This window comes from Nyctereutes procyonoides, unplaced genomic scaffold (genome assembly GCF_905146905.1).
Source record: "Nyctereutes procyonoides isolate TBG_1078 unplaced genomic scaffold, NYPRO_anot_genome, whole genome shotgun sequence".
In the NCBI taxonomy this organism is placed as follows: Eukaryota; Metazoa; Chordata; class Mammalia; order Carnivora; family Canidae; genus Nyctereutes; species Nyctereutes procyonoides.
Window position 1 is genome coordinate 18,162,051 of NW_026575052.1, and position 12,972 is coordinate 18,175,022.

Here is a 12,972-nt window from a genome sequence, read left to right on the forward strand (position 1 = left end):
AATTAACTAGCTTTCATTTTCTACAAACTGTATACTAGTTTTTAGTAGTATTTCCAGTTTTATTCTGGTAGTATGTTTTTGTTAACCATGGTAAACTTACTTTGCTAATTCATAGTTTATAGTGTTTTTTTTTTTTATTAACATTCAAGACTTACTCTATTCATGCCTATTGTACAAAGTATTATCAGGACATTTTTAATTAGTAGTGATGACATTCATATTAAATGCATTTCTGAACTTTACCAAGACTAGAGATACAGACCAGGCTTCATCAAAATTTAAATGATAAAGGGAAATGGTTCAGTTCCACTTTTCAAAGTGCTGAATGACTTTGAAAGTATCATTTCTTTCAGACTTGTATATAATAACTTGTGACATGTTTTTATCACTATAATAGCAGAAGACGTTAATAAAGTTAAATATTTCTTGTAAAGATTAGGAATGGTGTAGTGAAGTTCTTTTAACCCCCCTCTATAATTCAATTAATATTGAACTAAAACTTTATCATTTAAGTCTTAGATGTTTGGAATTTATAATTTTACTTGTAGTATAAGTATGAAATAATGACCCTGGGTTTCTGGGTTTCTTTGGAGAAATCTTATGTGTCCAGATTAGCATTATCTTTTAGAAAGTGACCCACTTGTAAGGCTATATATATTTACTCTTGTGATCAAATCATTTTTTAATCATATCATTTTATGATTTCATTCAGATCCACCTTTATGAGCACAGAATAGGATATGAGTAGAGTAGAACAAGTTAAATTACTTTATGGTCACAACTTAGGTTATTAATTAGTAGTCTTAATTTCATCTGTCCTAATGAATCATCTTATTCATTGCAGCTAATTATGAGTAAATTTTGGCAAATTTTAGATATCAGAAGATATTAATTTCATTTGTTCAATAAATATTTGAATACTCACTGTATGCCAAGCACTGCTGGCCCTAGAATTAAAACAGTGAATGAAACAACCATTCTCGACAAAATTTAACAACTTGTGCCACTTCTGAATGCATTTTTTTTTCTATATAGAGAGGAGTTCCAAAAACTTTTTAAAGATTGGAATTATTGGAATATAGCTCTGACCTCACAGAAATCATACAAATTCATGGAACATTATGACAAGGTATTCTACTAGACTATAAATAAAAAAGGAAAATGAAATAGCTAATTGAGTGATTGGTATTCATAAGGTCAACATATGAAACATCAACTGGATTTAATATCCTTAAATAGATTTTATAGGCTGTGCTCCTTTTATAAAGGTCACTGGAAGAACTTAATATCTTTTTATTAAAAATAAAATGAGCATAGTGGAATGGCCTTTTCACATCTTATTTGGATAAGTTGAACAGGCAAATTTTATTTCATTTTTATAACGTGTTATTTCATATTTGCTATTTCATATTTTACATTTAAAATATGTTTCTTACCTAACTTACCATGGGAAACATACAGACTTAAAAAGTTGAGGGTTCAGATGAACTGTGAAAATAAATTGGTTAAAAATATACATGTATGCATATATGCATATATTTTGGAACAACCTTGTAATTTTGAGGTCTCATAGGATAGGGAAAAGACTACACACAGATTGTCTTCAAAAAGCCCTGTGTTCAAATTCAGTTGCCATTTATTGACTTCTTTGTGTCTCACTTTAATGCCAGCCTCAGAACTTTGTGAAATGATGAAATGGAACAGTATGTATAAAATATCTCGTACAATGCATAGTAGTAGGTATTCAGAATTTCCATTTATCATTTTTTTAAAGATTTTATTTATTCATGAGAGACAGAGAGAGAGAGAGAAAGGCAGAGACACAGGCAGAGGGAGAAGCAGGCTCCACGCAGGGAGCCCAATGCGGGACTCAATCCCTGGTCTCCAGGATCGCACCCTGGGCTGCAGGCAGTGCTAAACCGCTGTGCCACCGAGACTGCCCTCCATTTATCATTTTAAAAAATTCTGTAAGTAGTAAATGAATACCATCTTTTTTTCTGAGAGAGAGAGCATGATCAAGCACAAGTGGGAGCGGGGCACGGGGAGAGAAAGAATCTTAAGTAGGCTCCGCAATCAGTGTGGAGCCTGATACAGGGCTCTATCTCACAACCCTGAGACCATGGTGTAAGCTAAAAATAAGAGTCAGAAGCTTAACCAACTGGCCTGCCCAGGTGCCCCTAAATGAATACTATCTTATATAAATCAAAAATATAGAGAGTAAAAATCACAATCCCCTCTTGAGTAGTAACATTTTGAACAGTTTGGTGTGTATCCTTTTCGAGCATTTTAAAGTTCTTAGTTATCCATATATGTATATACATTTGTAAACATCACATATGTGTAGTTATTTTTGCATAGTATTGCAACACGTAGTATCATACTGTAAATCTTATTCTACGAGGTTACTTTTACACACAATTTTTTTGTTTTTTTCATGATATTACAAGAGATCTACCTCATTTCTTTAAACTGTTTAAAGGTACTTCATTGAATGGAGGTCTCATAATTTATTCATTCTTCTACTGGGGGTACATTTATTCCTTAATATTTTAAATTTCAGTGCATGAAGGAACTCAACAGTAAAGAAAATCATGGTTTAAGTATTTTTTTGTTTTGCAAGGAGATATTGGCGATCTTGAAGATATTGCCATCTTGAATGCCAAATGTTACTGCCATTTACTACGTATAAGGCATGGCCCCTATCATTGATCAGCTTCTGATATAGTATAACACATTAATGAAATAGTGAAAATAAAATTTATTGTGACAAGAGCTATAATTAATCTATTTACAAAGTGTCATAAGAATGCAGAAGATGAAACAATTAACTCTGTTGGAATTCAAGAAGGCTTTTTTTTTTTTTTAAAGATTTTATTTATTCATGAGAGACACAAACAGAAAGGCAGAGGCATAGGCAGAAGGAGAAGCAGGCTCCCTGCGAGGAGCCCAAAGTGGTACTCGATCCAGGTCCCTGGGATCATGACTGGAGCCAAAAGATACTCACCCACTGAGCCACCCAGGCACCAAGAAGGCTTCTTCTGATCATGTGATCATCCAGTTCAATTCAGGATACTTATTGAGAACCTCTTAGTACTAGCATCAGGGATATAGAGTTGAGAATGTCTTGAAATAACTTGTCCCTTCTATAGTGGTATCCTGGTTTTTATCAGTGAGGAGTGAAAGGGAATTTTACCATGAAGAAATTATCATCTCACATTAATGATATAACTTAAATTTTAAAGTTGTTTGAAAAAACATTGTATCATATAGAGATTTATATGTAAGATATACAGATTATTGTATTCTAAGAACTCTTGCTATCTTAGCCCCAAAATTAATGTTTAAGTAATCAACTGATAAACCACAGATTTTTATCAGTAATTCACTGATAAACCACAAAGGTTTGCATATATTTTGTATATTCATATATAAGGCTGTCTGTTTGCTCTCCTATGCCTATCTGCTCTAGCCCTTCCTGTCCTTCTCACCTTTTCTACACGCATGTGAGAGTAGAAGGAATATATAGATCTCATGAAACTATGGGGCTGTTTGACCTTCTAAAATAAAAGGTCTTCACATTCTGCTTAGTTCTTAATGGTCTTTGGAACATGTTAGCTCAGAGATTTTGGTTATTTACTGTTTCTTTGTATATACTTCTTTTAAAGATTTTATTTAATTATTCATGAGAGACAGACAGAAAGGCAGAGACATAGGCAGAGGGAGAAGTAGGTTCTCTTCGGGGAGCCGATGTGGGACTCCATCCAGGACCCCAGTATCACAACCTGAGCCAAAGGCAGAGGCTCAACCACTAAGCCACCCACGTGACCCTGTATATACTTTCTTATTAGTTTATTAGTGTCTGTACCTTAGAGTCTTCAAAAACTACTCTTTAGCTTTCGGAGACTTGTTCCTGACTGAAAAGTCACAAGTTTTAACATGTCCTCTATCTATCAAATTAGCTGCTTACTCTGACTAAAGCAGGAGAGGATTCTAAAGTTGCAATCATTAGGATGAGTGAACTTCAATTTGCTCTATTTCCAAAGCAGGACAATCATTAATAAAATGTAGATGGAAGATACTGATTGATTCTTTCCTTGGGCTAAGATTTTACTTTCCTGAATTTTGTATATTTTCTGCTAGAACCCAAGACCCATAGAAAAATGAACGTATACTGTTTATGTTTTAATTTTGTGTCAATATTCAATATTGAGTGCTGCATAAATTACTTTTTTAAAAAAATCAATGTATGTTGCCAGAAGCAGTAATATTTTTAGAGACATTAATGTGACTACACATAAAGCTGACTGTTGTTTAAGCTATTGTAAACATCATATATTCCGGATAGGCTTGAAATCTAGCATAAAATTGTTATATCTATGAGAAAATATAAGTAAACCAAATGCTACATTATTAGAAATTATTTATATAGCTTCTGAAAATTAAGTTATTTCAAGAGAAAATGTTCTATTTGAATCCCATAACTTGGGATGGTCTCTGCTATTAATTTAGGATAAATGGATCTTTCTATTCAGTATTCTGTAATCTAAAATAAAAAATGGATCAATTTAATCTTTTTTAAAAGTCTGGACCTCACTATTTACTTTAAAAACAATTTTAGGGCACTTGGGTGGCTCAGTAGGTGAAGTGTCCAACTCTTGGTTTCAGCTTAGGTCATGATCTTAGGGTTGTAAGATCGAGCCCCATGTAGGGCTCTGCTTTCAGCGAGGAGTCTGCTTCCTTCTCTCTTCCTTTCTTCCTTTGTCCGACCCCTTACTCCCTCTGTAAAATAAATTAAAATATAAATAAACCAGTTTAGAAAACAAATTTTCAATGGATTGGATACCTAAATGGAAAAATTTTTTTGACATAGTAAAAAGCTTAGCAGAAAATTGAGGTGACTGTGTATAACCTAGGAGTTGTCAAAAACCTCTATATTTTGGTATTTTTAAAGTTTTTATTTAAGCTCTAGTTAGTTACCATACAGTGTAATATTAATTTCAGATGTACAGTATAGTAATTCAACACTTCCGTACAATAACTGCTGCTCCATCACAAGTGCACTTTTTCATCCCCATCTCCAGTTTCACCCATCCCCCCACTCACCTCCCCTCTGGTAACCATCAGTTTGTTTTTTAGAGTTAAGAGTCTATTTCTTGGTTTGCCCTTCTCTCTTTTTTCCCATTTGCTCATTTTGTCTAAAACCTTTTTTTTTTTAAAAAAAAAAAAAGAAAGAAAACTAAAACCAAATGAGCAAAGATAGATACATTCAACTCTTGAAAGTTTTTATGTTGTAGTATTGGTATACTAATGAAAATTCATGGGAAAATATTTAAAATGAAATATTAAATAGCAAATAAAATATACAAAGAGCTTTTAGATATTGATGACAAAAACAAAAACAATAACAAAACAGTAACAAATCACAATCTGATGTAGACAATTCACAGAAGAGCAAATCCAAATGTTGAGTTTGCAAAGATTTTCAGACTCCCTAAGTATATGATAAACGAAGAACAAAAGTTAGATACTATCAGATAGGAAAACTTTTGAGAGAGATCACAAGCGGAGGAGCAGAGGGAGAGGAGGAGAGAGAATCCCAAGCAGGCTCCATACCCAGCACAGAGCACAACACTGAGCTCAATCTCATGATCCTGAGACTATGGCCTGAGCCAAAATAAGGAGTCGAACACTCAACTGACTGAGCCACCTAGGTACCCCTGGAAAAACTTTTAAAAGGATGGAGCACTTATATCTAGTAGGAATGTGAATTGTTTTAGCCTTTTAAAAAATGCAGTTTGCCATTATTTTATAAAACGTACATTTATTACTGAATTTTATACTATTGAGTAGTTAGAGAGAGGCAGGCAAACTTCAAAAAAGCCCTTAGTATGTAGTGTCTTGTTTTATAAGATGTGTATAAGCTTTGGAGCTATGATAATATGTCTGCTGGTATGCATATGTGTTTATGACTTCATATTTACCTAGATTTCAGTTGTTATCTTCATATTCAAGTAGTAGTTCATTATTTGAAATTGCAATTATTTTCAGAGTTTGCAATACAGGAGTTGTTTCCTGTTATCTCAGTCCCGCAAAGGGACTGAATTTTCCTATCCTTTGTCTTTTAAGAAACTCAGCACTCTAACTTGTGTTACTTTTATTCAAAACCTTATCTTACCTTTCCTATTAATCTGTGAGTCCTGGTAGCCTACTAGATGTATGGTCCAGAGTTTTATGCATATACTACATGTATTAATTGAATAAACAAATAATGGTATTTATCTTAGTCTATCACCATATGTGGAAACATAATTAAGCTACTTAAGGGTTCACCAAAGTCTTGATTAATAACATTTTTGTATGTACCCTATTAAAGGACTTTCAATCATATAATGAAAAATTGTATGCTCAAATAATAGACTATTGATACTGTTTTGGTTTGCTGATCTATTTTCCATCTTGACTTCCCTTTGAAGTCCTCATTTTTATTCTTTTAGTGGTTGCTATTTGAATTACCAGTGCTATTTTGTGATTGCTTAAAAGCCTCCCCATAACACTAAGTGTTTTATAGTGCCAAGTTCAGGAAGTTTGTACTTTGGTTATGCTCTTTCTTGTTTTTGCTTCATGGATAATTCTTAGGAAATTCTTTGTTTAATCTCCTAAAAGTAACATTTTCCTCTTTCATGCTAAAGCTATAATATTACTCTTCAAGGAACAACTTCTGCCTCTTCTTGTATTGATCTTTGTCAATGAATGTCTTTGGCAATATTGTGTTCTGAAATGAAGAGTAGATTGATTGTATTTTTCTAAAAGCAAGAGAATTGACAAGGAAAAAAATCAAATCAACATGTTTAAACTCATTTTTACAAACTGGGAAAAGATAATTTTTATTTTACTTTTATTTACTTTGATGTTTGAATATAGGCATAATTCAACTGGGAAAAACATGAAAAGGAAATACATTTAAAAACTTGATTTCAGGGATCCCTGGGTGGCGCAGCGGTTTGGCGCCTGCCTTTGGCCCAGGGCGCGATCCTGGAGACCCGGGATCGAATCCTACGTCAGGCTCCCGGTGCATGGAGCCTGCTTCTCCCTCTGCCTATGTCTCTGCCTCTCTCTCTCTGTGACTATCATAAATTAAAAAAAAAAAAAAAACTTGATTTCATTTTGAACGCTGATCATTTATTAGTATTTTCTGTAATTTTAAATCTTTTTCATTGTCTGGAAATTCATGCTCTATTGATTGCTTTCTCTTCCACATTTTTTTGGGGGGGGTATTGATTCTTTTCAGATGTCTAATTCTTGTTTAAAATGCTACCATTGATCACTTTTCCTTTGACTTCAGATTTGTGGTAGTTTGCCGTAAGTTGTGTGGAACATACTTGTTTAATTTTATGCAGTTACTTCAGAAACAGTACAGTGGTGATCACTAAAATGTTAACATTTATCTAGGCAAGCTGTTCTTAATTCACCATGGGCTTTCTTTCAAGATATAAGAAGGTATAAGAAAATATTGATTCTTAGGTGATTTTACTTTTGTACTTTTCTGCTGTGCTTTGAACATCTTCTCTTCTAGCTCTTACTGCATAGGTATTTATTTTCCTGAAAAGACTGGTTTTCCTTCTGTTTATTTATTGTTGCTTTCGAGAAACTCCATTGGTAACTTAATTGAGAAACATTAGATAACAGAATCATTTTAGTTTTTTTGGGAGGTGTGGGACACCTTAGATGTAATAGCACTTTTAAAAATAAATATTTTTTACCCTAAAAATCATGATACAAGATCATTAAAACAATCTTTCAAAATAAACTCGCCTACAATTATTATGGTAGATATAAAAGTGGATTTCAGTTTTGCATATTCCATTTCAGTTTTATTCATATGCACATGTATTGTTTTACCTTTATGTAATGAAAGTATATGCAAATTCCAGTGGTTTTTCCTTATATAAAGCAAGATATTAGGTTTTCTAACAAAAGAACTCTAAATAAAAAATAGAAATATCAGTCATTCACAGTCCTTTCATCCCAGCAAAGGTGTCTCCTTTAATCTTTGTGTGTGTGTGTGTGTGTGTGTGTGTGTGTATGTGTATGTGTATGTGTATATATATGTGTATATATATATGTATATATTCACAATTTAAAATTTGTGGTGATTTGTACCTGATTTTATTTTATTAATTATTGAATGAGCTTCATGGGGAGTGTGTAGACTCCCAGAGCTTAGCACCTGACATGTAAGCGTTGGCCATATTCTTTTTTCTGAACTGCCAGACTGCCCATTTCTTATGCCTACCCAGATTGAGTGAGCTTCATGGGGAGTGTGTAGACTCCCAGAGCTTAGCACCTGACATGTAAACGTTGGCCATATTCTTTTTTCTGAACTGCCAGACTGCCCATTTCTTATGCCTACCCAGAGTTGTTGAATGCAGGGAGACAGAGTACATGACCGGGCCTTTGCCTATTTTGCAGGATTCCTGATGCTTTCCTGGCTATGTTGAGAGGTCTCCCCATTCTTCACTACAGGGTGATTTTGGTGGGTGTCATTGCAAAGACTATTTTTCAGAAAACCTCTTCACTCAGGTCACTTTGTATTCCTGCTTTGGTGCGTACGTAAATCATCTCTCTTTCCAACGGAAGATAATGAGATTATTGCTTCAATGTATAGGTCTTTTCCTTACTATCTCTCTAAACATAAAGGGATTCCAAATACTTTGGCTTTATACTAGCATACTGGACATTGCACTTTTATGAACAAAATGCTTTAATTTTTTTTAGAAAAAGATTCTTAATGCATGCCAACACATTCCCCTCCTATAACCTCAGGTAAATTTTAGGGCCAGTCTTGTGCTATTTGTTAGACTATATGATGTATATTACCTGAATCCAGAGGTGGATTAGTTGTGACCTTGAGATGTTTTTAATTTCTGAGTGCTTTTAAGAAGAATGAGAGACAGTACTTAGTCTGATGGCTGAAGGTTCAGATGTCTTCCTTTCAGTCAGTAGTTGAGAATATGCACTAGTCAAGTGAACAATTTTCTGTATCCATTTTGTGGGAAATTATCATAATTATTGTATGTTCTGTAGCTTTTGAGCAGTATGCTTTCCTAATACCTTGGTGTAGTTTTTGTGGCTGAGAAGTAGAAATGGTTTCTGCTTTAGTCCAGATAATAAGATATGAGTTTTATCTACCTAGGAAAAAGTAGAGGCTTCAGAATTTCAGTTTGAAAACTATCTGAATATTCATAGAGTGGATGACTTTGGAACATGTCAGCATTATCTTTTTCTTTGAAGTTTTTGGAGTATGATCATTTGACAGAAAATTGCCTGATCATAAGCATAAAGAATAAGGTTCAGGTTTCAGGGCATTTAAGTGTAGATATTTCTCAAAGGGAACTGAAGTTATTGAATAGTGACTAGAACGTAAGTACTAATGGTATTTGAATTGTTGGGACCGGTACACATATATGAGTCAGTTAGATTAGCTACCAGGGGTGAGGGTGGGGGTTCCCATAACATATAGAATCTTTCTATACTTCTTACAAGGGCAATTTCTTCTCTCTCCTTTCCCCACCAAAAATTTGACCAGTAATATATGTGGTAGTTCACATATAAAAATGAAAATTAGATTCCTAAGTAGTACTTTTTCATTTACTTAGAAGTTTTCTTTGTTTATCTTAGTGAAAATGACTGAATTTGATGGGTTTTCATTTTTCTTTTAGGCTCAGTTTATGAACCTCTTAAAAGCATTAATCTTCCGAGACCTGATAATGCAACTCTGTGGGATAAATTGGATCATTATTACAGAATTGGTAAGCAAAACAGGGTGAAGAAAACATGTCCTTACGTAGTTATGATTAGTATTTATTCTGCCTTATATTGCATATATTATGTGCATGATGGTATTCTCTCATTTGGATGTTGGAGTAGTTTCATTGCTTAGGCAGCTATATATTCCAATTGCATATTGATAGTGGGACTATAAAATAACTCTAGCAAGTCATCTGTCCCTTAAATAATTTTAAAACTGTCACCAATGTCCTCTGTGTCCTTTTAGCCCTCCTAATTATTACCAGATTTGAGAACTAGAGTGTTTCTTGATTACTGCTTACATAAAGATTTTGTAGAAGTATTCCTTACCCATTTACCTATACATGGTTCCTAAGCAGTCCTAAGCCTTTTATATCTATTTCTAATTCACAAATAATAATCATAGGTTATTATTACAAATAACAGGTCACTATTTTGTTTGTTGTTGTTTTGTTTTGCCAAGAGCAGCCTGGAAGATTTTGTTTTTTAATATGAGGAATTAACCTTGAGATACGTATGCATGGGACGCCTCTTTGTTCATCAGACTGTAAGCTAGAAACGCCTGTTAATTTTTGCCATTTTGTTTCTTGTGCCATTTACATGGTATTATATGGCAAATAATATAAAATTTAATTTATTTATTCCCCCTAAGATAAGAATTTTTTTGTTATTTGTGTTAACTTCAGATAAAACCTTAATTCATCTTATTTTGCTGACAATTCTGAAATATATTCGTATGTAGCCCTTTTATGATCATTGTAGTCATAACTAGATAAAAAAAATTTAGTACCTTTTTAAAGAAATGTCAGTTGTTTACTTTAGACTGTAAGGAGCAATTCTTTACTCTGGGAAAAATGATAAATATTCTGAAAAAGATGGTAATGATAACATCAATTTTGTCTGAGAAAAAGAGATTTAATTTTTTAATCTTTTGGAAGGAGCAGAGTGCTTTAGACCTTTAAAAAAAAACTATCCTAAAAGAAGTTGACAATGTTAATCTAGATTAGAGTAATTTAATGTATTTTGTGGAAAAACATTTATAATTAGGAATAAAGTGGCTTTTAGGAAATGTAGTTTTGGTGGGTATGTTTTTATATCTTAGGACTCTTGTATCAAAAGTAGTAAAATATTAATTTCAGACTTCTTTTCTTTAAGTAAAATTTTCTCCAAATATTTATTACTTGTTTTCATGTCATATAAGGATGGGATTTGGTTTGAAATGTTAAACATGTCTCTAGCCTGTATAATACGATATGTAAAGTAAAACCATTACATTCCTCTGAACACCAGACAAGTTAGTCATCAGGGGAAAACAAGATTTGGGTTTCTCTAGCAGTTGAGTTGGCTTTGGATTTAGTGACTAATAGCACTCTTTGTTGTACATTTGCTTTGTTGAACTTATTGTTCAAAATATACTTATTTTATTGATTATTTTTTCTTGTACCTATTGTTGCCTTACAACAATTACTGACATTAGGATATGCTAAAAGCTTTTGTTTTTTAATTTAATTTAATTGATTTATTTGAGAGAACATGAGAGAAAGGGGAAGGGGTAGTGGGAGAGGGAGAAGCAGACTCCCCACTGAGCAGAGACCCTGGGATCATTACCTGAGCTAAAGGCAGACCCTTTACCAACTGAGCCATCTAGAGGGCCCTGCTAAAAGCTTTTTAATTGCTAATTAGCTGAGTCCTTTCCTCAGACATGGAAACACCCTTCCTTCAGGGTGGATTCCCACTTAAGCTGGAATGATTTACATGGAGAGTTTCTGCATCCTAAAAAGTTGCATATTATAGTTAAGTTTAGGAACACCACCATTGTTAGAAGTAGGATGAAGAACTGAAGAGTAAGATCTTCAGCCCAACGAAAATGGATGGCTGTATAATTCATTTTTTTCTTGTGTTCCATTCCAGTCAAGTCAACATTGCTACTGTATCAAAGTCCAACCACAGGTCTCTTTCCCACTAAAACATGTGGAGATGATCAGAAGGCAAAAATCCATGACAGTCTGTATTGCGCTGCTGGGGCCTGGGCTTTGGCTCTTGCATACAGGTAAGCTGGTGTGTGCTCTTCTAGTGACTTTATGTATGCATAATAGGGTTTTGTTGGCCTAAGACAGACTGGGCAGCTATGTTTTTGCTCTGCTGCTCATTCACTATGTGATCTATGTATGACTGCTCACATCTCTTTTTAGGCCTCTAAACATTTCAGTTTTCCTAAGGATTTACACAAGACTAGTTCTAACATTTTTTGACTGTCACCAAAATTTTTTTATCTAAAGGTTTTTAAATAATCATTCATCTTTGGCAGAATGAGCTTCTCATTCTCCTTGAGTTGGTTGCTTTCAGAGGGACTTGATGGCTGATCAAATTTTGCAAATTATAAAACTGGGGCTCAGGCAGTTAACAGATTTATCCAACGTTACATAACTAATTAATGATTGAGCAGATCTAAGACCCTCCCCCATCCCACCCCACCTGACCTCAGTTTAGTGTTTTTCCCCCTGCAGTTTCTTTGTGGTATCACTTATTAAATCAGGGTGTGTGTAATAATTATTGTATAAAGTAAACAAAAAAATCCCTTCAAACTACAAAATATCTTCTTTATTTTGTTATATATGGAAAACATCCAACATGTGTCCTGACTTATAGTCTATAGTAATACATTTTAACCATTACTAAGATTAGGTTTCTGAATATTAATTTTCTGAAGTGAGACAAAAAATACTACAGTTAGAAAATTGTATCTTTAACATGGACATGATTTCTCTGTCTTAAATTATTGATGTGTTGCATTTGTGAAAGAAAATTAAATACTGAGATAATATGAAACAATCCCCTTTAGCACACTGGTTTGCTTATCTACAGGCATTTCTTTACATACTGTGTGAGCACAGTTTAGCTTCATTGAATGTCAAGCTACTACTGGTCTTAAGAGTATAAAGAGCACCGGTAGTACCTTAACCAAGTGGTCAAGCTAATAATGGGACAGTAGGTGCTTCACTGTGACATAGTGGTGAGTGGATATCATGAATGTTGACTTCTTACCAAAATGATAAAACAGATCTACCTGTGAATAAACAGACAAAGCCATATTGTGGCTACTTATAAGACAACTTGCCTAGACTCTTAAAAAATGTAACTATCATAGAAGTTACATATATATCA

At 33.7% G+C, this 12,972-nt stretch overlaps 1 protein-coding gene across 2 annotated transcripts in view; it reads left to right on the forward strand.

Moving 5' to 3' along the window:
• PHKB (phosphorylase kinase regulatory subunit beta) overlaps window positions 1-12,972 on the forward strand; it is a 211,170-nt gene that overhangs the window by 28,847 nt on the left and 169,351 nt on the right. For both annotated transcript variants that reach the window (XM_055331265.1, XM_055331264.1), the window contains exons 3-4: window positions 9,720-9,809; window positions 11,719-11,857. In XM_055331265.1, coding sequence (XP_055187240.1) covers window positions 9,720-9,809; window positions 11,719-11,857 — 229 coding nt within the window. The remainder of the gene's footprint in view (window positions 1-9,719; window positions 9,810-11,718; window positions 11,858-12,972) is intronic.